General features: G+C 61.0%; 1 protein-coding gene across 1 annotated transcript; it reads left to right on the top strand.

The window, feature by feature from the left end:
* The first annotated feature begins 884 nt into the window (after positions 1 to 884).
* Positions 885 to 20,999, top strand: ARID3C (AT-rich interaction domain 3C). Its single transcript, XM_075020317.1, has 8 exons — positions 885 to 1,271; positions 1,947 to 2,312; positions 15,239 to 15,317; positions 18,505 to 18,688; positions 18,926 to 19,170; positions 19,481 to 19,750; positions 19,924 to 20,013; positions 20,857 to 20,999. The coding sequence occupies exons 1-8, from the start codon at positions 1,233 to 1,235 to the stop codon at positions 20,997 to 20,999; spliced, it is 1,416 nt and encodes a 471-aa protein (XP_074876418.1). The 5' UTR covers positions 885 to 1,232.
* Positions 21,000 to 22,785: the final 1,786 nt, after the last annotated feature.

The following is a 22,785-nucleotide window of genomic DNA, read 5'->3' as shown; positions in this document are numbered from 1 at the left end:
TGCGCCCACACACGGATTGACAGTTCGGGTACACACACCCACCTGCCCCAAACACATGTGTGTGCATACGCCTGCCTGTGCACACGGTGCACACCCCCGCCTCTCCCAACGCAGATTGCACACACCTACAGATGAGCACACAAAATGCACACACCCAGCTCACCACGTACGCATATAAACACTTACCGTTGTCCCCAACAGCACACAACACACGCGTGTGTACACACTGCACACGCTCAGCCCCTCTGACACTGCACGCTGCTGCACATATGCATGTGCATGCGAACGGCTCCATGCAATGTGCACATGTCCTCTACTCCCCCGGAGCGTACGCACACCTTAAACGCAGCGTGCACACATTCACACACAAGGCACGCTCCTGGTAGGTGTGCACAGGCTTCCCTGCACACACACATGCAGCGCGCTCACCTCTCGCAGTGACCACAGATACACGCGTGCTCACACGCTCTGCATGCACACAGGTGATGCACACTCAGCTGGCCCAGTGCGCGCACACGTACGCACGCAAGCACAGTCCAACTGCACAAACACACACGCTCGCGCAATGCACTACCTTCTCCCAGCACACACAGGCATCTGTACCTTCACAGACGCTCTGTGCATGTGTGCAATGGGTGCAGCACCCTCGGACTTATGCGTGCACAGACCCCTTGCACACCCCCTCCTATACACTTCCCTCTCCCCACACATACATGTATGCATACCTGGACCCTCTGCACGCCCCCCTATGCACTCCCCTCTCCCAGCACCCCCGTGCACACACACACATGCATACACACACACACACCCCGGCCCGCCCAGCCCCCTGCGCCCCCAGCCCCATCCCCTCCCGCGGCCCCGCGCAGGGCGGCCCCGGGCCGGCTTTCAGCGGGCCGGTCCCGGGGCGATCCCCCGGGGCTGCCGCAAGCCCGGCCCTCCCCGGATGACTCCCTTGACGTGCGCTAGCAAATGGGAGCGGGGAGGGGTGTTGCTGCCTGCCTGCCACTTGTTGCAAAAAAAAAAAAAAAAAAAAAAAAAAAAAAAAAAAAAGGAAGAAAGAGAGAAAGAAAGAAAAGAGGGAAAAAATCCCACCCACCCTCATCTGCTGCGGAATAAAAGAAATATCGGCGGGCGCGGCGCCATGTGAGCGGCGGGCCGGGACCGGGCGGAGCAGCCGGCCGTGCCCCCCGGGACGGCGGGGCGAGCCCCGGGCGGCGCTCGGAGCCGGCGGCATGGTGGAAAACCCCAGCCTGGCGGCCAAACCCGCCCTGGTGAGGGACGGAGGGGCCCCGGTAGCGCGGGGGTGCACGGTGGGAGCGGGGTGCGGGCACCCCCGGTCGGACAGGGAGCGGGAGCGGGGTCCCCGGTGGGAGCGGGAGGAGGGTCCCGGGAGGAGACGGCGCCCGGTGGGACCGGGACGGGGTCCTCGGCGGGGCCGGGGCGGAGGGGGGGTAGCGCTCGGTAGGAGACGGTCCCTGGTGGGACCGTCGGGGCAGAGGGTCTCCGGTGGGACCGGGAAGGGGGTCCCCGGATCCCCAAGACGCGGTCCCTGGTGGGACCGGGGCGGGGGGGGGGGGGTCCCAGCAGGACACGGTCCCCAGCGGACCGAGGAGGGGGGCTCCGCGGAAGACAGCCACGGGGGTCCCGGGTCGGACCTGTCCCCAGTGGGAGCGGGGGAGGCGTCCCCCGGAGGAGCGGGGATGAGGTCCCGGAGTGCCGGTCCCCGGGAGGACAGGGTGCCGGGTGGTCCCGGCGGGGAGGGCAGCCCCTCCGGCAGCGGGTGCCGCGCCCGGTGCGGCGGCGGCTCCGCGGCCAACTTTTGGGCAGGGCCCCCTGGAGCCGGGGGGGAGGGGGGGGGGAAGAGCGGGTGGGGTGGGGGGTGCTTCCTCCCCTCCCTCCTCCTCCTCCGTCGGCCGCGGCGCTGAGGCCGTGCCCTGTGCCCGCAGCCGGCCGCCCCGCCGCGGGGGCCGGGGGCGGCGGGGGGGCTGCGCTTGGCGGCGGTGATGGAGAGCCTGCAGCGGCAGCAGGCGGCCCGCCTGGCCCGCGGCCCCGACGGCCCTCCCCGACGGCTCCCGGCCGAACCCAGCCCCGGCCCCGGCCCCGGGCCGCCGCCCTCTGCTCCCCGCCGCCGCCCGACCCCCGGCCCGCGCCCGCCGCCCGCCGCCGCGGGGGCGGAGGAGGAGGAGGAGGAGGAGGAGGAGGAAGAAGAGGAAGAGGAGGAGGAGGAGGAGGAGGAGGAAGAAGAAGGGGAGCCCCGCGACCCGCCGCCCCCCCCGCACCACGAGTGGACCTACGAGGAGCAGTTCAAGCAGGTAGGAGGCATCTGCCACCCCGGTGCGCTGGCACCAGCACCGGCCGATCCAGGTGGGCATCCCTGGTGTCCGCCCACGGCCCCCAAACTTGGAGTTCAGCCTTCCCTGAATTCAGGCTGCTTATGCCCCCCACTGCCCCCAAACCCTCTCTGCGTCCCACCCTAAATGGGCACCCCCACTACCTCAAGCACCATCCCATTCCCACCCCAAGCAGACATTACCAGTACCCCCGTTACCCCCAGACATTATTACCGTGACACCCTAAATGAGAACCCCCTAGGCCGCCTCCACTGCCCCCAAACCTCATCCCAGGCAAGTACAGTCAGTGCAACCCAGCACCCCTGTCCCAGAGCCCCATCCTGCCCCAGACGGGTACCCCCTGAATGCTCCTCACTGCCCCTGTCCCAGAGCCCTGTCCCACCCTAAAGGCATCCTCATGTGCTCCCCACCTCCTCGCCACCAAACCCCATCTCACCCCTACTTCATGTCCCCTGCCTCTTTGGTGTCCCCTATGCCTGTCCCCAGGCCCTGCAGCATGACGGGGTGCCCAGTGTCCAGGCACCTCCCTGTGCCCACCCTGACCCATGCCATCTCCATCCCTGGTGCTTTCTGTAACGGGTAAAACACGGTGACTCCCTGTCCATGGAGGTTTTGGAGGGACAAACAAGGGCGAGGGCTCTGGTACGTGGTCACCCCAAGGAGCTGGTGGGCCACGGAGCCGAGCTCCCCCGTGTCTTCATATGGGCCAGGGCGTATTAGATCTGGTCAATGCAGCTCATTGATTTCTTACGTTGGCTGGAGGGAGCAGCGTGTCGACCGTGTCATCTCACTCCTGGTGGGCATAGGGGAGACCCCTGTCCCACAGAGATTTGACGCAGGGAGAGGGCTCATATATAGGGTGGAGGAAAGGCCTCTCTCTATTTAATGTGCGTGGATCCCATCTGTGCTGGTTCTCACGCAGTGGGTGCCGCTCCATGTGCGGGTGTGAGCGTGAGTGTGATTGTGGACTGCACAGCGCCAGGTCAGGTTTGTGCTCCCCATGTGCTCAGCTTCATTGTGCGGAGAGAGAGGGATGACGCTGGTGACAGGGAGGATGTGGCGAGGGGACAGAGCAGGGAGACATGTCCCTGTACAGCTGGTGTATGGCTTTTTAGGATGGCATTGCTCAGGGAACAGTGGGACGAGGGGACTTACTGGCTCATCCACAGTGGCTCTGGCAGGAGGGAATGGGGACAGCAGCAGGCACCCAACTTTCGGGCGCTGTGGGGCCATGCTGCTGCCTTTTCTGTTTTGAGGTTGCACAACATGATGTTATTCGGAGGGGCCAGGGCTCACCACCCTGGGCGCCTGCCTGTGAGGCAGCAGATGTGGGTGCAGGCAGGGCGCAGGTAGCATGTGCCCCATGGCAGTGCCTGGGGAGGCTGCCAGCACCCCACGCTGCCTCAAAAGCAGCCTGGAGAGGTCTGGGATGGGTGAACTGCATAGGCCAAATAGCTTGTCTGGGAAGTGTTACGTTACACCCTGCTGCGCAGAAAAAGGCTGACTGTCCGGTTCCTGGGGTCAGCCGGGAGGTGGGAAGCTGCTCCTCCCTCCTGAGCCTGGGGAGGCTTTACACAGAGAAAGCATCCCTGGCATTTCTCGTCCTTCAGCTTCACACTCTGGCCCTGGCTGGGATGGCCCACACTCCTCTTGTGGGGCAGGAGCAAAGCCGGCAGCGCAGTGTGAATACCAGGAGGTGGATGGCAGGGGCAGGAGATAAATCCTGCCACCAGTTCCCAGGGTGAGAGCTGGCTCCTTCCTCGCTTGCTCTTTTTTCTCCAACCCTGATTGGAAACAGAGACCCACGCCTGGGTTTCCCACCTGATGGCATGTCCCAGCCAGACCGGGGGGCAGTGGGATGTCCATTGAGTTCAGTACCCCTGGGTGCATGGGGCAAGGCGCCCAATTGCCTCTGGATGGCTTATACAGGATGGGACAGGGAGAGGGGAAAGGAATTACAGGGACCAGCCCTGCCCTGCCTTTGCGTGGTGCTGCCGTGTATGGGGTGGCAGTTTGGGGCAGGCTGTCGTGCCAGCTTGTGTTGGGGTCTGCAGGGTGGCTGTCACTCCTGTTCCTTCTCTGTGATCATCTGGGAGGGGACATGACCCTGCCTGGGAGGGGACATGCCCCTGCCTGGGAGGAACGTGTCCCCCCTGGGCTGTCCCCAGGCTGCAGGGCTGTGCCTCACCCAGCCTGGGAAACAGGTTCTCAGTTCTCGGTGGGGGTTGAGTGGGGAGGGTGGCTGTGCTGGGGCTTTCAGAGGTTTCCCAGGGCCTGGGCTGTGATGCTGTGGGGCACGGAGGGCAGCATGTGCCTGCTCGCAACTTGCCAGGGAACTGGCAATGTGGGCATGGGGATCCTGGAGCTGGGGAGAGACCAGGCAGTGGCCAGGGCTGTGTTTACTACCAGCACCTCCTGCTTGAAGCTTCCCCCTGCCAGCATGGCACTGCTGGCATCACCCAGGACAGGTCTCAGGGTCTGTCCTTGCTGTCATCCTCCTGGGTGGGAGGTAGAGCTAAGTGAACGGGGACCACCAAATCCAGGCTGGTTTGCGGTGGGTAGGCAGGGAGCCACTTCCCTGGCTCTTGGCAGCAAGGAGGGGGTCCTGATGGGGTTCGGGTGGGAGACTGGTGCAGGACCAGCCACAGGGTTTTTTCCACACAGCGTGGCGGTGCTAAAAATGGGAGCGGAGGATGAGGTTGCGGTGGAGAAACCCATTCAGGGTTAATAGGCAAACACTGCTTCACCCAGAGGAGCATTTTGGGGAAATATCCCATGTGTGTGCCCTGGTTTTACACATTTTCTGAGGCACCAGTTTGGGGGAGCTGGCGGGACCTTTGCTCTGATCTGGGAGAGCCACTCTGATGTTAAGGGGTTGTAAGACCCCCTCACCCCTGCCTCTTGCATCAGCCCCCGGCGCCGGTCTATGTACACTTGATAAGGACACATGGGTAGAGACTTGGGCAAAGGTCCGGGACATCTTCCGCACCCAGCGCTGCGAGGCAGCCCCAGCCCCGGGGTGGGGGGCACCCAGTGGGGTCTGACTGTGTGCTACCCATGAACCCCCGCTTCCCTGGGGTTGGGGATGCCACCAAGTTGCGATGCTGCGGTGCTGCATTGCACATTTGACTTGGAGAGCACTGGGAAGAACCTGGCATTGCTGGTGGCAGCTGAGCCCCGTGAATTCAGCTTTCCCCCTCAGGGACCCATGCACACACATAGGGATGGGCACCCTGGTTTCCTCCAAGCGATGGAAGAGCAGCACCAGAACCTGGGACTTCTGTCTCCATCCCCCAGCTCTACCCAGAGGTGGCCCCGTGGGAAGGCTCAGGGCAGGAGGGACTCAAAAACCTGGGGTTTGTGTCCAGCTCTCTGGTAGCAGAGCATTTGCTGGCAGGAGGATGCCCTCCCTGCCAGCGTGTTCAGACCTATCTGGTTGTGGTTGGGGTGATCAGGACTCCTCGGAGCTCCTTCCTCCCTGTCCAGGAGCAGCTGGGGGGGTGAGCCCCAGCCAGCCCTTTGGGGACTCTTGGCTGTCTGGTAGCCTCAGCGGTTAATTTGGGGGTGGCTGGCTTTGCCGGCAGCTGTTTGCCATCATCCTCAGCCAGCCCTGGCGTGGCTCTTCCTCCTCTCGCCATGGTGCTGCTCCTGCCCGATACACCCCATGATGTTGGCAGTCTCCTCTTGCACCCACCTGCTCTTTACATGTGTTTAGGGGAGGCTCACCGGTTGTGAATGCATGCGCTTGCATCTCAAAGCCTGGAGGAAAGTGCTCTGAGTTGGCTGCAGCCCTCCTTGTGCCACAGACCTCCGCCCCATGCCTCGGGGTCATCCCAAAATGGGGCGGCAGGGCCTGCAGTGCATGCCCTCCTGCCTCCATCCCCATTGCTTTCTCCTGCAGGGTTGTCCCTGCCTGCCAGGGAATGGAGGCAGCTCGGGAGAGGGACCCTGGGGAGAGGGAGGTGGTCTCCCTGCCCCAGCCCACCCCCACCCCCCAGCCTCGGCGCATCTTCAACCCAGGTGCAGGAGCAACAACTGAAGGGCTCCCAGGGCTAAATTAGAGGGTCTCTGGTTACACCGCAGAGGCGGGGGGGGGGGGGGGGGGGGGGGGGGGTATGGACGTGGTGTTTGCTCCTGTCTACGGCTGCCTGGGGGCTTCTTGGCAGCAAACCTGCAGGCAGAGCTCTGCCCTGGGGCTGGGACCACCTGCAGCGGGGAAGTGGTGGCAGTGGCAAGGGTCAGCATGCTAATCTCCAGCAGCAGCAACAGCTCCGGCAGCCCAGAGTGCAGGGGCACGGGGCAGGAGTGGGGGGCTGTTGGGGTACTGGCTGGGAGTGCATACGGAGGTGTTCTGAGCATGTGTGTGCATACGGACCAACATGAGTGTATGGATCCATACAAATACCCATGTAAGTGTAGGGGTATGCCTGTGTGTGTCTGAACCTGTGTGAGTGCTGATGCATGTGTGTGGACCCATATGAGTGCCCACATGTGTAAGGATCCCTGGGAGACCCTATGTATGTGTATGGATCCATATAAGTGCCCAAGTGTGTATGAACTGGTGTGGGTGCTGGTATGTGCTTATGGACCTGTATGAGTGCCCCAGTGTGTACAGATGTGGCCAAGTGTTTATGGACCATATGTGTGTGTGTAGGGGTGTGTACGGCACCCTGTGTGTGCCCACATGTATATGGTGTGCCCATGTGTGTCTGAGCACACCTGTGTGTATGTATAGGGACACGTGTAGTGTCCCAGTGTATATTGGTACTGCTGCTCATGCATGGACCAGTGTCTCCACGTACAGAGCTGTATGGACCCGTGGGTGTTTAAGGCAGGGTTTGGGGGCTGAGCCCCCCTCCAAAATTACCCCTGCGCCCCTTGCCCCAGCCCACTGTGCCGAGCAGTCCTGGTGGGTGCCAGCCCCCTGCTCCCCCTGCTACCCCCCAGGGCCCTTCACAGCCCCACTGCAGTCCAGGGGATGCTGAGAGCCTCTGCGGCTGCCATGACACCATCTCCCAACCGAGGGGTCCTGAGGGCTTGGGATCGGGGGCTCCAAATAGGAGGTGTAAAAACTAATCAAGGGTGTGAGAATAAAGGCAGCAGCAGGTGGGAGAGGAGTGCCGGCAGGGCCCCCCACCCGGTGGCTGTCCCCGGCACCCTCCCTGGCTGCCGCCCTGGAATCAGATGTGAGTGGGGAATTTGGGGGGTATGCACCTCCTTGCTGACTTGGGCCTCCGCTAATCCACTAATTGCATTAATAATGGAGGTAAATCCCCTGTGCCGGCAGCAGGCTGGGCAGGGCTGCGGTGAGGAGGTAGGATCTGGCCTTGGGGAGGTAGGATCTGCTCCCACCAGGATGCCCGTGGGGTTTTGCAGCTACGTGGGCGTGTGGGAGCAAGCTAACTGTGTGGAGGTGAGCATATATAGGGGACAGTGTGTGTAGGGGTTGCGTGAATGTGTAGCAGGGAGAGAGTGTATAGGGAATGCATAAGCATGCACAAGGGGGGTGCGTGCACAGAGAAAGTGTGTCTAGGGATTGCATGAGTGTGCACAGGATGTGTGTATGTGCACAGGGGGAATGCGTAGGTAATGTATGAGCATGCATGAGTGGGGTGTTTGCACAGGGGGAACGTGAATGGGACGTATGAGCATACACAGCAGGTGTGTACGTATGCACAGAGAGAGTGTATAAGGGATGTGTGAGTGTGCACAGGGTGTGTGTGCAAAAGGTGTGTGTGGGTATAGAGGGTGTGTGAGTGTGCACGTGATGTGTGGGTGTGCACAGGGAGAGTGTGTAAAGGGTATGGATGACTGCACAAGGAGCATGTGTGCGTGGGAAGAGTGTATGAGGGGTGCATAAGCACGCACAGGGGGCTGTGTGTGCAGAGGGAGAGCATATATAGGGGCATGTGTGAGCATGCAAGGGGGGGGCTCTTTGGCCAAGGAGAGCGTGTCTGAGGGTGAGTGTGCACAAGGAGAGCATGCACACGATGTGTGCCTGTGCAGAGCAAGCTGGGGGCTGTGTGAGTGTGTGAGTGGGAGTGCGCTGGGTGTATGAGCGTGCAGCGGGTGAGCATGATGGGTTTTGTACATGGGGGCTGTGGAGACCTGTCCCCTGGGGCACAGGGCACCCACTGGGGATGACCATGTCGGTGGGGCTGTGTTCCACCCTGTAGGCTGCAACTTGGGGCTGCTCTGTCCTGGATCCAGCATCATGTCCTGTGTCTGGTGGCAGGGCAGGAGCGAGCACCAGCCCCAGACACTCTTTCTGCTCGGGCATACGGCTTTTCCAGAGGCAGAGGTGGGGGCTGAGGTTGCTGGCATGGGGGGGGCGGGGGGGAGCACCAGGTCTTTCTCCCCCAGCATCCCTTCAAAGCATCCAGAGGAAAGGGATGGGGCTGGAGGTGCACGGGGTGCGGGAATGTCACCAAGCACCCAATGCACTTCCCAGGCGTGCACACAGCCGCCCCAGGTGTGCACCCCCATATTCACCCAGCTCTATAGCAGGTGCGTGCACAGATCCCCACGCGTGCAAACACATGCCCTGTGTGCACACCCACGCACATGTAGTGAGTGTGCGTATGCATGTCCCTCAGGGGACACCTGGGGTGGTGCTGGTGCTGGTGCTGGTGCTGGAGGGAGGTCCCCTGGCTGCGGTTGCCCTGGGAGGGTTTGAGGGAGAGACCAGGATGGAGGGGGAGGCAGGGATGGAGAGGAAAGCAAGGATGGAGGGGGAGGCGGTAGCGTGGCAAACACTAGTGGGTCAGGGAGGTTAACCCAAACAAATCCCCTCATTGACTCCCTGCCTGCTCAGCCATGAACGAGTAACGAGGGGCCGATTGTGGGGGACGCGCACTCGCCGGGAGCCAGGACTGCCCCCCCGTGCCGTAGCCCCCAGACAGACGGATGTGGGATGGCGGGACAGGGCCACGGATGGTGCCCACGGTGGCACCACACAGCATGTTTCCTCTGGCTCCAACCCTTGGGGGAACCATGCTGGCATGCTGTGCCTCAGTTTCCCCTCCTGCAAAATGGGTTGAGGAGGAGACTAGGAACCCTGTGAGCCCCCCCCTTCACCCCGGGGCTGGGCTGTGGGTGGGGGACCTGCCGTCCCAAGGCCAGCGCTGCCAGCAAACAGACCCTCACTTTGCACGAAGCCAGGTTAATGTTTGCAGCAGGCGGTTCTCCCGAGAGCAGCGGCGCCCGCTGCGGCGGGAAGGGGGGTTTTAATGACCTGCCGGATCTGCCGCATTATCAGTGCTGATTAAACCTGCTACTCTATAAAGCGCCGTTAAATATTAAGCATGATGAAAGGCTTTTGAGGGGGAGCCGCAGCACTGGGAGAAAGATCCAGACGGAGGTGTCCAGCCACGGTGGTGGGGTGACCGCTGAGGCTGGGGATGTTGGGGCGAGCGAGCACCCCGGTGCCCATTGGTGCTGTGGAGTCAGGGGTGCAGCCCCCCACCCCCCAAGAGCTGCCAGCACCTTCGAATGCAGCAGGCATCCCCGGCAAAGGCGTCCCATAACCATTAACTTATTAACGACGGTGAGCAGTGGCTCACAAGGTCAGGGGGTGGTTTGTGCCCGGCAGGGAGTGAACTGCCCCCCAGCTCTGGCAATGAGGATGGGGAGGGGGGGCACCCATGAGCCCTCAGCTCCTTTGTGTGTGCCCCGTGGCTGGGGGACACTGGGAGGGCTCTGACAGTGGACACTGTTGGGGTCCCCGCACCCCGGGGTGCACAGGGCTGTGCATCAACTGGGAATAGCCAGTGCCTGCAGGGTAAACTGAGGCACTGATGGCTTTCCTCTCCCCCCTGTGCCATCAGGACACAGGGGAGGACACCCCAGTGTTTTGGTGCCTGGCTGTGCCCCATCTTCCTGGGGAAGGAGCCAGGAACCCCCAGCTCAGAGGCAACAGTGATGCTCCGGAGGGGTGCAAGGACTCCAAAATAGCCCGTCAGCAGTCGGCCTGCCGTGGTGTGCGGCTGCACCCCGGGGGGCTGGGGGGGAGCACGGAGACAAGTGTTACCTGAGCTCCCTGCGTGAGCAGCGGCCAGATGGAAAAATTAGCAGTGCGGCTAATCAATGTGGTGCATATTAAGCTGCCCAGAGTTGGGGGGGGGGATGCGAGGCTGGGGGGGAGCTGAGCAGGGTCCGGGATCAATACAGCTCGTATTAAGTGGATTAAATCCTGGTTGCCGATCTGAGCCCTTGCTGCCAGCAGGAGGTGGCAGCTGAGCGGGGGGCTGCGGGTGGTCCTGCTGCGATCGCTTCCCTTGGCAGCAGGGCCTGGGGGAGGCTGGGGGGGGCTCGCTGGAGCAGGGCAGCCTGGAGGTGCCTGAGGGGTGGCTTAGCACTTCACCGCATCCTTCCTCTGCCTAGGCGATCAGCTGGGCTAAGGGGTGCCAGGGACCCCAGCTCCAGCCCTACAAGCCCCCCCGGCTCTGGGAGAGGCTTCTCCTGGGTGAGCGAGAGGTGCTAATGATGTTATTTAATGGCGGTGAGGATGAGGGGGGGGCACAAGGTCTATTTGCATCCCTTTAATAAACCATGTTCGACCCGCTGACCTTTAACCTGCCTGACAAGCCCCGTTATCCCCATCCCTTAAGGAATAAAGACGTCGCCATGGCAATGGAATGACGGGAGGGAGCGGGGTCCCCAGACCTGCACCCAGGGTGGGGTGGGGACGAGGACACCCTGCACCGGAGTGGCGGTGCTGGGTGAAGCTGGGGCGGTGCTGGGAGTCCCATGGCTTTTGGGGGGGCCAAGCACCACGGATGGGGTCCCCGAGGTTGGCAGAGTAGAGCTGTGCTGCGCACCAGCGGGATATCGATCCCCAGGCTTGACAGTTTAATACTTCTGTTTATAGAGGTATATAGTTACATTGATGGCGTTAAATGAGTTACTAATTATATCAATACAAACACGATTAAAAGGGTCCTTGCTCATAGGTCACCACAAGCAGGAGCCGCTGCTCATGTTGCACAACTGCCCCCGGGCGAGTCCTGCCCCACTGCTCCGAGGTGCGCAGTGGGGGGATGCTCTGGGGTGGTGGGTGTCCCTGCGGGCTGTGCCTCTCTGGGGCTGTGCATGCCTGTCTGGGGCTGTGCGTACCCAGCTGGGGTTGTGTGTGCCTGTCCAGGGTCGTGCATACCTGTCTAGAGTTGTGCATGTGCGTATGGGGTTGTACTTGCCCGTCTGGTGTTGTGTGTTCCAGTCTGGGCTTGTGCTTGTCTGTCTGGGCTTGTGCTTTTCTGTCTGGGCTTGTGCATGAATGTATGGGGTTGTGCATGCATGTATGGGGTTGTGGCTGCTTGTGCAGAGTTGAGTGCACCCACAAAAGGCTGTGCATGCTCACCTGGGGTTGTGTGTGCCCGTAGGAGGCTGTGCGCATCTGGACGTGGTTGTATGTGCCTGTGTAGGGATTTGTGCCTGTGCGGGTTGTGTGTGTGTGTGCAGGGTTGTGCACACCAATGCAGGGTTGTGCATGCTTGTGCAGGGTTGTATGTGCCCACGCAAGCTTGTGCGTGGCCCTGGGTGGATGTGCGTGCATGTAGAGTTGTGCACGTGCTTGTGTGGAGTTGTGTGTGCCCATGAAGGGTTGCGCACACTCATGGGGGGTCGTTTGTACCCACGCAAGGTTGTGCACGCTCACGTGGGGTTGTGGGAGCCCATACAGGGTTCTGCATGCCTGTGTAGCGTTGTATATGCTTGCATGGGCTTGTGCACACCCATGTGGGGTTGTGTCAGCCCGTGTGGGGTTCTGTACACCCACATGAGGCGTATGTCCCCCCACAGGGATTGTGTATGACCCTGGAGGGTTGTGATCTGCGTCTTAGATGGTCAGTCCCCAGGTGAGGCAGGAGGGGACCGTGGTGCCCACCCTGCAGGAGGAGGAGGAGGGTGAGTGGCAGGGCCTGGAGCCCTGGGTAAGGGATGGAGTTGGCTCCTGCCTCAGAGCTGGGGCTGTTTGAGGGTCTCTCCTTACCTGGAGGCTGTGGCAGACCACCACCCATGCCACCACCCGTGCCACCACCCTTGCCACCCGTATGCCACTCCTGTGAACCTGTGACACCTAGATCCCATAGCCAGCCTTGGCTGGAACCCAGCCCACTCCCCATCAGCAAGAATCCCCCAAAACCACCTCCTGTCTAGCCTGAGCATCCCCAAATCTCATGGGACACCTGGTGCATTCCCAGTGCACCTGAGGGCCCTGCTGCTGCTGCCTGGTCCCCTGTTGGCTCCACTCTTGTCTCCGCTTAAAAGCCGACCTTTGCTCCCCGTTTGATGTAATGTGTTTTTGCATCTCAGTGGCCCACAGATAAAAGGTTAGAGGTTAATAAATGGTGGAAAAATAGATCCCGGCACTTAGAGGTCACACCTGTTTTGGGGGCTGGAGGCAGTGGCAGCACGTGCCGGGTGGGATCCTGCCTGCCTTGGTGGAATGAGAAACACGAGTGGCACCCGGGGGCCCAGTGGAGGGGTGGGTGCAGGAGCCCACCCACTGGGTTGACCCCCCAGGAAGGCGATGGCTTCGCTCTGCTGCGGGATGGGCAGCTATTGCCGGTTTTGGGGGGTTTGTTCCTGCTTTTGACAAGCCAGGAGATCACAGTGGGTGGAAACAGGCTTGGTGTGGAGAGGTGAGGGTTGGAGTCCAGCTGCAGGCAGGGAGAGGCAGGGAAATGCAGGCAAAGCCTGTCTCACACAGCCTTCCCTGGGCAGAAATCAAAGCAGCCCCCTGGAGCTCTGCTCCAAGCCTGACCTAGTTACTGCAATGGATGGCTTGAGGAGCTCCTGGGAAAGGGCAGGCAATGGGGAGGGGGCACAGAGCAGGGCAGGGAGTGATGGAGGGGAGGGACAGGGTGCCTAGATTTCCAATGGTGCCGCTGGATTGGGGCCCCCCAAGAGCATCCTGCTGCAAGGAGAGGACAGGTAAATGGCACCCAGAGGGCAAGGAAGGGACAGGGATGGAGCACTGTGGAGTGGCTCAGAGCCGGGCAGTCGGCACCCATGGGTATGGTGGGAGACAGGCGGTAGCACCCATAGACTAGGTTAGGGACAGGCAGTTAGCACCCGTCTGTTAGACAAGAGACAGGCAGCTGACAGCCATGGGTTATGTGAGGGACTCTTAGATGTGTCCATCCAGTGATGGGAACCATGGGGTGTCTGTAGGAGCATCCCTGTGTGTCCCCATGTTGCCCCATCCCTGCATCCCCACATCCCTACATTCCCATGTCTCTGCATCCCCATATCCCTGCATTTATGTGTCCCCATCACATCGCTGCATCCCCCCATCCCTGCAGCCTGACATCTCCGCAGCACAGCTCCCTTTATCTGTCCGTGAATGATGTGCTGTGTGATGGGGGGGGTGCTCCCTTTCTATTGGTTTTTAACGGCCTTTCCCAGCACAATTGTTTTTTAAACGACTCTATTTTGTCCCTGACTTTGTTTTCCAGCTTGCATTTCTTTGTATATGTTTTGGAAATCCATTCTGGACTGCTGAGTTTTGTTTCTTTTCAATGGCTTTAAATTCTTGCCGGGCTTGCTGGGAGGAATTGGTGTCTATAGCACCTTCGATTGGTGCTAATTTTTCCTTCATGTGCTCTGACTTTTACTGCTGCGCCATCGATCTGACGGGCTCCAATTTGTCATGGTCACCCAGGCGGTGTGCTGGAATCAGGCGAGCCCTGGCTTTCGCACGGAGCCTGTGCTTCATGTCCCTGATGTAGGGGCTGCACTTTCCTCCCCAGTGCCATCTGTCAGCTCAGCCTGGGGGGGATTGTGCCCATGCATCTGGACCTGCATCCGTTCAACACACATAAGTATCCTCACAGCCGTCCGTATGTGTGCATCTGTGCAACCACGTGCATGCTCACGGGCTTGCACACACATCGGTGCTCCCACAAACTTGCCAGAACGCAAGAGCACCAGTGTCAGTGCACTCGCAGTTTGAGGCTCATGCACTTGCACACAGTGCACACAAATCTGGCTTTGCACATGTGCATCCACTGCAAGAGGTCCTCGTGCCTTGCAGGGACTCGTCACTGCCACTCTCACACCCTGGTTCCCATGTGCTGCCAAGGAAGATGGATTTGGGGTCCCCATGACTGGCCAGGGGCCATGGCTTTGGGGTCACCGTGCCCAGCTGAAGGAGGAGGATTTGGCAGCGTGTCCCTTTGTGGAGGCGCCTCACGCTTTCCTTGGCCATCGATCAGGCCCCGTTCCACGGTGACATGGCTTGAGCCATGCTTATCAGGTTGTCGATAGCCCTGTCACCCCGGTTGAGTAGGGCAGCCCCGGCACTTGCGGCTGCCTCGCCAGCACCCAGCGCCCTGGACCTGCCAGCTCACCCTGCCCAGGGATGGGACCAGCATCTCCGCTGTGCCGTTGGGTGCATGTCCCTGCAGGATGCTGATCCCATGCTGTGACCTGGTGAACACTGGCACTGGGCAGTGCCTGGAGGCTGCTGAGCCAGAGCATCCCTGTCCCAGGGACCTGCCTGGGGGCCCAGGATTTGCTGCTGCCCCGTCTGCATTGGCATCATCTTCCCAGGCTGAAACACTGTCATCCCTCCACCTAGGGAGGCGAGGAGCAGGGGAAACTGAGGCAGAGATGCAGCATCTCTGCAGCAAGGGTGCAAAAGTCAGTGGTGTTTGGGGAGCCCACACCTGGCCTCAGGCATGGGGAGAGCCCAGTGCTGCCAGCACGGAGGGTGCACAAGGGGATCTTGTCCCTGGCGCAGGGAGAGCCTCTCATTTCTGGCAGAGCAGGCAGGTGGGGTGATGCCAGGTCCTGGCACAGGCAGGGTCCTGCTGCCGGCACTGCCCCCTCTGCCTTGCACACCCTCATGTGCCAGCAGCACTGACCCCTCTCTCTCCTGCCCCCAGCTCTACGAACTGGACGAGGACCCGAAACGCAAGGAGTTCCTGGATGACCTCTTCGGCTTCATGCAGAAGAGAGGTAAAGGTGGGTGGCTGGGGTGGGTGCCATTGACACCTCTGCCTTGGCTGCCTGGGGGGGGCTCCTACACACACACGCCATGCATAAACTGACACCCAGCAGATTTGCCCCCATTGCCCCAGGCAGACCCCCCCCCACTAAGGTGCCTGCTGGCCAGAGGGGCTCCCCTGCCTTCTTCCCCCCCACCCCTGGCCAGAGCTGGGGCTGGCAATGCCAATTGCCAATGCCTGTTAGCAATGCCCGTTAGCGATGTCCAGCAGGGATGCCCATTGGCAATGCCTGGTGGGGGTGCTCGTTACCATACACGTTGGTGACAGCCATTAGCAACACCTGTTAATGATGCCCATTAGCAGTGCCCGTTTGCAGGGCCTTTTAGTGATGTGCTAGGGCTCCCCTTTAGCAGTGCCCAGTGAGAAGGCTCATTACTGGTACCTCTTAGAGATGCCCACGATGCTGCAGGAGTGGGGTCAGTGCTCTGGGCAGCGCTGGGCACCCAGGGGTTAAGGGCTCGCCAGCCAGCCTTGCTGCATTGGAAATCTTTGCTATCAGCATGGGGGGCCAAGACGGCTCCCGGGGACTCGATAAATGCTTTAACCTTCGCCCTCCCCGGCCGGGCCTGCGACAATTAAAAGTTGCCGAGCGCGGGCGTGTGGCCAGCCGTATTAATTAGAGCCTTTTGCTGGTGTGTGGATTAATGAACATGCCGCTCGATAGCCAGTAAACCCCAGGCAGAGGTTAATGCTGAGCTAATTAACAGGGGAAGGCTGGGGGGGGGGGGGGTGGGAGCAGTGGGGCTGGCCATGTGTGGGGTGAGGGTGGGCAGAAAGGGGCAGTCACCCCCAAGCCGTGCCCGCGGGAAGGGTGGTGAGGGTACCCACTGGCCTGTGAGGCGGCAGTCATCAACTTTTGGGTCGGGCTGAGACCCCACAAATTCATTTCACTCAGGGCTGTGTTGCTGCAGGTGGGTGGCACGGCTGTGGTGCTCATGCTGGATCCAGGCTGGAGGCAGGAGGGGTCTGGTTACTGCCCCATGGGTGCCCTCAGACCCCCTGGCCCTAGTGCGAGGCTGTGGGAAGCGAGTGGGAGCATCCACTCTGCCTCGGCCCCCCAGCATCCATCAGCCACAAGATTCATGGGCTATTCTGCAGCTTCATTATCTCTCTCTCCAGAGCTAATTAACTCCCTCACCATTGGGGCTGGGGCTAATTAAGCAAGTGCCTGGTGGTGCAGGGAGGAGGGAGGGAGCCCAATGCTTCCCTGCCAATGCTGCTTCTCACCCCTCTGTGTCCGGCTGTCCCACTCCTGTCCCCTCCATCCCACGCCTTCTCCAAGTGGGTGGGCAGGCAGGTGTGGGGGTGCGGGTGTGCATGTGCCTGTTGGATGAGTGGGGGATTTTGGAACCAGGTAGCAAAAAGAAAGGGGACAGAGGGGCTGCGGGGCAGGGACAACATCCCGGGGGTCATCGGGACCTGGCTGAGAAGCAGCACCCCTGAGTCAGCGTGGGTGTTGCTGGGGCACCCAGGGGTGCATGGGCAGGGGGCTGCGGCCCCGGGGCTGTGTCCCCAAGGTGGCAGTGGGCCAGGGGGGGATCAGTGCCTACAGGGTGAGCCCTAATGAAGGGACCTGCGTTCCCCCTTCTGTTTGTCAGGGCAGTTTCGGCACTGGCATTTGTGAGCAGGTTGGAAAATTAATGGGTCTGATAAATAGGTTGGGGACTCCTGGGGAGAACATCAGGGACTCCATGGCACAGGGCAGGGACACCTGGCCCCAGTGGCATGTGGGGGTGATGCCATCAGACATGGGGTACAGGCAGGGGGGCACCTCATCCCCATGCCCCAACCTCCGTGGCACCCCAAAAGTAGCAAGCTGGGACACAGGGGGACTATTTCTGCATTCGCTCACCAGGGGTCCCTGGGGCCCCCCCATCTCTCTGCCAAGCCGAGGACCCTGCAGATAACATGGGGCCATTAATCAATCAAGGAGCTAATTGCAGCACCACAATGGCTGCATCACCTCCCTGGGCTTTTGTGCCGCTCGCCCTGGCCAGGGCTGGGGCCATCACTCTACAGGGCTGCAGACAGGTCCCTTTGTCAGCAGGACGGGCACCAGCCGCCTGCCCCATGCAGCCCCAAGATTAATGGCGAGCTGCTTTCTTTAGCCGCCACGGCTGGGGAGAGGGGGAAAGAGAAAAGAAGTCTGCACACCTTTGATTGGGGGCTGAGACCCCACAAAATCGTTGGCATGTTGGGGTGATGGGGAGCCCTCAAATTGCCCCCCCGCCCCGGGTGATGGGGCTGGTGCCAGCAGCTCCCAGGCAGGGCTGGTGAGGGACCGCCAGCAGATATCAAGTCAATATCTCTGCCTTTTTCCCAGGAGTATAAACTCCTCTCCCCCTTCCCGACTGGGCGAACAACACAGACACAAAAAAAAAGTTAAATGAACTCAGTAAAGGAATAAAAAGAGCTCATTTTTCAGGCTTATGTGAAGAAGCTGAGCCAATATCAGGGCCATAAATTAGGGATGCTGGAGGATGGCGGTGAATGACGGCTTCGTTTGAGGGGCAAAGCGTGGCCGTGACAGCCTCCCCCGGCCAAATGGATGGCTTTCCAATACTGCCTGCGCCCCGCCACCCTGCAGGAGGAATAAATATGGGGTGGGATGGGACAGGATGGGATGGGATGGGATGCTCATCCCTCCTCTGCCCCGCTGCAGCCTCCAGGCACTGCCCGGACCATTGCCCCAAGGTGCCGTGAGGCAGAGCAAGGCTGTGGGGCTATTTGGGTGTGCTGGGAAAGTGGGGAGGCGGTTGTAACCAGACTTGATGTCTGTAGGAACCATGATGATCCATGCTGGTCTTACAGAGCCCTGGTGACCCCATGTCTTCTTGTCCCTGGCCTCAGCGGGGAGGTGATACTGGGCCACCAGGGTCAGGGTCTCTGCTGAGGGCACTTGAAGGGGATTTGGGGTCAGGTCTGTTGAGGCAGGGCACTGAAAGCCTTTAAGCAGTTGGGGTCCTGCCTGCACCCCCAGTGCGTGTGGGTGCTCACTCAGCATGGAGAGATGCATCTCCCCTTGTGGGGCAGCTGGTACCCGCAGTGGCAGTGGGGACAAGGTGGGAGCCATGTCCCCAGGGAGTGAGGGTCCTTGTGGGCTCACCCCACACCCTTTTCTCTCTCCCATGTGTGGCTGGAAGGGACACCTGTGAACCGCATCCCCATCATGGCCAAGCAAGTGCTGGACCTGTACACGCTGTACCGACTGGTGACGGACAAGGGTGGCCTGGTCGAAGTCATCAACAAGAAGATCTGGCGGGAGATCACCAAGGGCCTCAACCTACCTACCTCCATCACCAGTGCTGCCTTCACCCTCCGCACGCAGTGAGTGCCCAGCAGTGGCGACGTGTGGGAGAGACCCACCCTGGGACACCCACCCTGGGATACCCACTGGCTTGGATGTCCCAGAGCTCCAAGCAGGGTCCGGCATGGGGTGCCCCAAAAGGAGATGGAGGGCTCTGCCCCTTCCCGGGTGCTATCCCCACCCTGGTCCCTGCTCAGCACAGAGCTGGCTGGGAGGCACATGATGCTGGGTCTCATCCGGGCTCTATCCCTGTGCAGATACATGAAGTACCTGTATCCCTATGAATGTGAGAAGCGGGCGCTCAGCTCTCCCGGGGAGCTCCAAGCCGCCATCGACAGCAACCGTCGGGAGGGACGGAGGCAGACTTTTGGCACAGCACTCTTCAACTACTCGCCGGCTGGCACCCCAACCCTGCTGGGCTCCCCCAAAATGCCTCTGCCAGCTCTTAGCATCTCCACACACAGCTGTGGCCAGCTCGGCCAAGTGCACACTGTTAAGAAAGGTGGGTGAAGACCACATCTGCCCTGCAGTGGGCATTTCTCCCCAGGGATGGACACTACTCCAGCAGCAGGGATGTCCCTGTCTGCTCTTGCCCTTTTTGCTTGGGCAAAATAGGAAGAATTTTGTTCTTTTAGTCCCTCTCTGGGACTAAGAAAGGTTTATTTCTCCCGGCTTTGGAGGAGTACCAAGACCAGATGCTGGGGATGGTGGCCTGCCCTGCCCCATGGTAGTGGGATGGAGGTGGCCCCTGCTAGGGATGGTGAGCTGGGGTGGCAATGGGCAGACCCACTGAGTTCTCTTGGTCATTGCAGAGGACGGTGTGCTGGCGGCAGCAGTGCCAGGGCGCATCGCTATCCCGGTGGGACTGGCCAGCCACCACCTCACAGCGGCCCAAGCAGCAGCCGCCTCGCAGGCGGTGGTGCTGGAGCAGCTGCGGGAGAAGATGGAGACAGGGGAGCCCCCGGAGAAGAAGGTGGCCCTGACGGCGGAGGAGCAGCAGCGGCTGGTGCAACACGCGCTGCAGCACAACCTGCTGGCTGTGGCCTCCCAGTTCCCCATGAATGTCAAGATCTCCAACCGAGGTAGCAACATGCAACACCTCAGCTTGGGTCACCCCATCCCCTGGCACCCGAGTAGGGAGCAGCAGTGGCTGGAGGGGAGCATGGATGCCCAGAGAGGCTGGAGCCCTGCTTCTCTTGGGCAGGTTCTTGTTTCTGTTTCTCTTAACACTCATATTGGTATTTCCTTTCCCCAGATGACAGACAGGAGACTGCATTGAACCTGTCCACCAACGGCATTAGCAGTATCAACATGTCAATAGAAATAAATGGAGTTGTCTACACAGGTAAATAGAAGGGCCGCTTGGCCCGTGTAATTGCGGCTGGGAAATCCAATAACTTATAGCCACTGCCTGGCTAGCAAGTCCTTCCTTCAATCTGATGTCTTTACTATAAAATCCATCGTAATGAAGTGGCAGGGCCTGGGGAGAGGGGGCAGGAGAAGGAGGGGGTCAGCAAGGATGGAAATTGGCCCCCAGCAGGGGCTAGCAATGAAGGGCCAAAATGGGGGTGGGTGGATGGATGGATGGATGGATGAAAGGATGGATGCATGGACAGACAGATGGACTCAGGCTGAAGAGTGCAACAAGGCACCTGGGGTCATCTCCCACCATGGGGTCCTGCAGGCAGGGCTTAGATTTGGGATCACCCCAATGCTGGTGTACCCAGAGGGTCTCTGGCTGGGTGCGGGAGTTGGCTGGTTGCAGAGCATGGTGTTGGGTGCAGGGCAAGATATTGGGGTGCTTTGCTGGAGCAGAGGCTTCTTTGGGGTGCTGATGTGCACCTACCTGTCTAAGCAGTTCATCCCGTGCCCCCCAGCTCCCTGACTGCCCCACTGAGACACCCCCAATTAAGATTGATGGCTTTTCCTTCAGGACGTAAATATTTAACAAGCCAGAAAGGTCAGGGCTAATCAGCATGCAGGGCTGCCAGCCAAACAGTCCTGGGCCACCTCGTGGGCTGCCCCACATGGGTGAGGACAGCTGGGCCAGGGGCGGCACCAAAGGTGATGGGCGGGCTGGAGCCCCCCGGAGTGCTGGTCCCAACTTCCCCAGCTTGGGTGCTGGGTGACAGGTGAGCGGAGCCCCCAACCCTGGGTTTGCCCTAACCCCTTTGCTCTTGCTCCCCAGGCGTCCTGTTCGCCCGCCGGCCCCCGGCCCCCCCGGCACCCGGTGGAGGGAGCACCCAGAGCCAGCCGAACCCCGTGCCAGCCCAGAGCCCACTGCTCCCAGCCCCCTCACACAGCCACACTCCCACCAGCACCTCGCCGTAGAGGAGATGCTCCCCCCCGCCCTGAAAGCATTTGGGGATACCCAGGGCCTGGGGGGCTGAGCTGTGGGACCCAGCTGGTCCACCAAGGTGGAATGGGGGACCCGAAGGTGCCCCTTGCTGCAATACTGAGCTGTGTCCGTGCAAGGCTGTGAGCACCCACGTGGGCCCTTTTGTCCCTTACCCCCGCACGTGGGACCCCTTCCCTGCACGTGCCCTCTGACACGTGCACCTTCCTTCCCAGGCGCTGCCCCCAGATGACCCCCCCCATACAGCTCCTGCCTTCCCTGCTACCTGAGCCACCCCCAGGCCCCGCATGCTGCATCCCCTGTACACCGCAGCCCCTATACTGACCTCAATGCAAGCACTGCATCCCCTATACACACCCCCAGTGCACACACTGCATCCCCTATACACACCCGCAGTGCACACACTACATCACCTGTGCACACCCTCAGTGCAAACACTACAGTCCCTATATACTGCAGCCTCTGAACTGTAGCCCCCATACACTGCATCCCCTATATACTGCACCCCCTACCCCCTGCAGTCCCCCCTGCGCAGCCCTCCTGTGCTGCCTGGGCTTGCTGCCCCTGCCCTGAGACACCCCCAGGGTTTTGGGTGTCCCCTGGCCACCCCAGGGTGGTGGCATCTCCGCCCCTCAGGTCCTCAGCTCAGGGGAGTCACCCTGAGGGGCAGATACCAGGAAAACTGGTGGGAGTGGGGGGGGGGGGTGGGTGAGATGTGACAGGTTGATAGGTGGGGTGGAGCTTATTGGGGTGGGGCTGGGGTGGGGCTTAATGTCGGGGTGGGGCTTGTGCAGTGGGAGGAGCTTGTTGGTGGGTGCAGGGCAGGGAGGCCCAGCAGTGCCCCCCACCACCAAAGACCACCCGGATGCTGGGGTCCCCAGCCAGGGGGCAGGGAAATGGAGGGCACTCTGAACTACCTCGTTGGGGCCAGGCGGGCACCTCCTCCACCCGCTTGCACCCCTGGGTGCCAAAGCAGGCGAGCATGGAGCAACGCTCACCTCTACCTCAGCGCAGGGGGCCGGGGCTCGGCGCTGCCGGGCTCCCCCCAGCACTCCCACCGCAGCCACGCGACTCTGTGTATCTATTAAAGGAAGTGAACTGCTGAACCAAAAGAGTGTTGAGGGTGGTTTGCATGAGGTGGTGCCACCTGCCAAGCTCCCGTGCCTAGGCGGGGGACGGTTTGGGGATGCAGGAGGTCCCCACAGCCCGTGATACACTGGGGCAGCAGCTACAGTGGCCTGAGGTTTCACAGCCCACCTCACCTTTGCCTCCAGCACAGGGTTGCCTCAGTTTCTTGGGGGTCTGGGCTGCAAACGGGTGCCCTACACCTACCAGAGCCCTCAAGCATGGGCTGGATCAGCCTGGGAACCAACTCCAGCCGTGCCAGCCAGGCCCTGGGGCTGCTTGGCCCCAAAAGCTGCCCAGTGGCAGCTCACCCATGGGTGAGGACCCTGGCAGGCTGCCTGTGCCAGGCAAGGACCACGGCCATGGGGCTGCTAAGGCCACGGCCATGGGGCTGTGAGGTTGTACCCAGCAAGACGCAAGCAGTGCTGGGCCAGCCTGGCACCCGGGCACACCCAGAGAGGGCACGGGTGACCCAGCTGGAGCTGGGGGACACAGGCACACACATGGGTGCTCAGAAGTGCGTAGATGGGTGCACATGGGAGAGCCCGGAGACGTGCGGGGCAGCTAAGTCGCCACGCTTATACGCTCAGATCACTCGGGCTCCCCCGTACAAACTCGGTGGCATGCACGCTCACG

This window comes from Buteo buteo, chromosome Z (genome assembly GCF_964188355.1).
Source record: "Buteo buteo chromosome Z, bButBut1.hap1.1, whole genome shotgun sequence".
Taxonomy (NCBI): Eukaryota; Metazoa; Chordata; class Aves; order Accipitriformes; family Accipitridae; genus Buteo; species Buteo buteo.
This window is presented reverse-complemented; position numbering and strand designations above follow the sequence as displayed.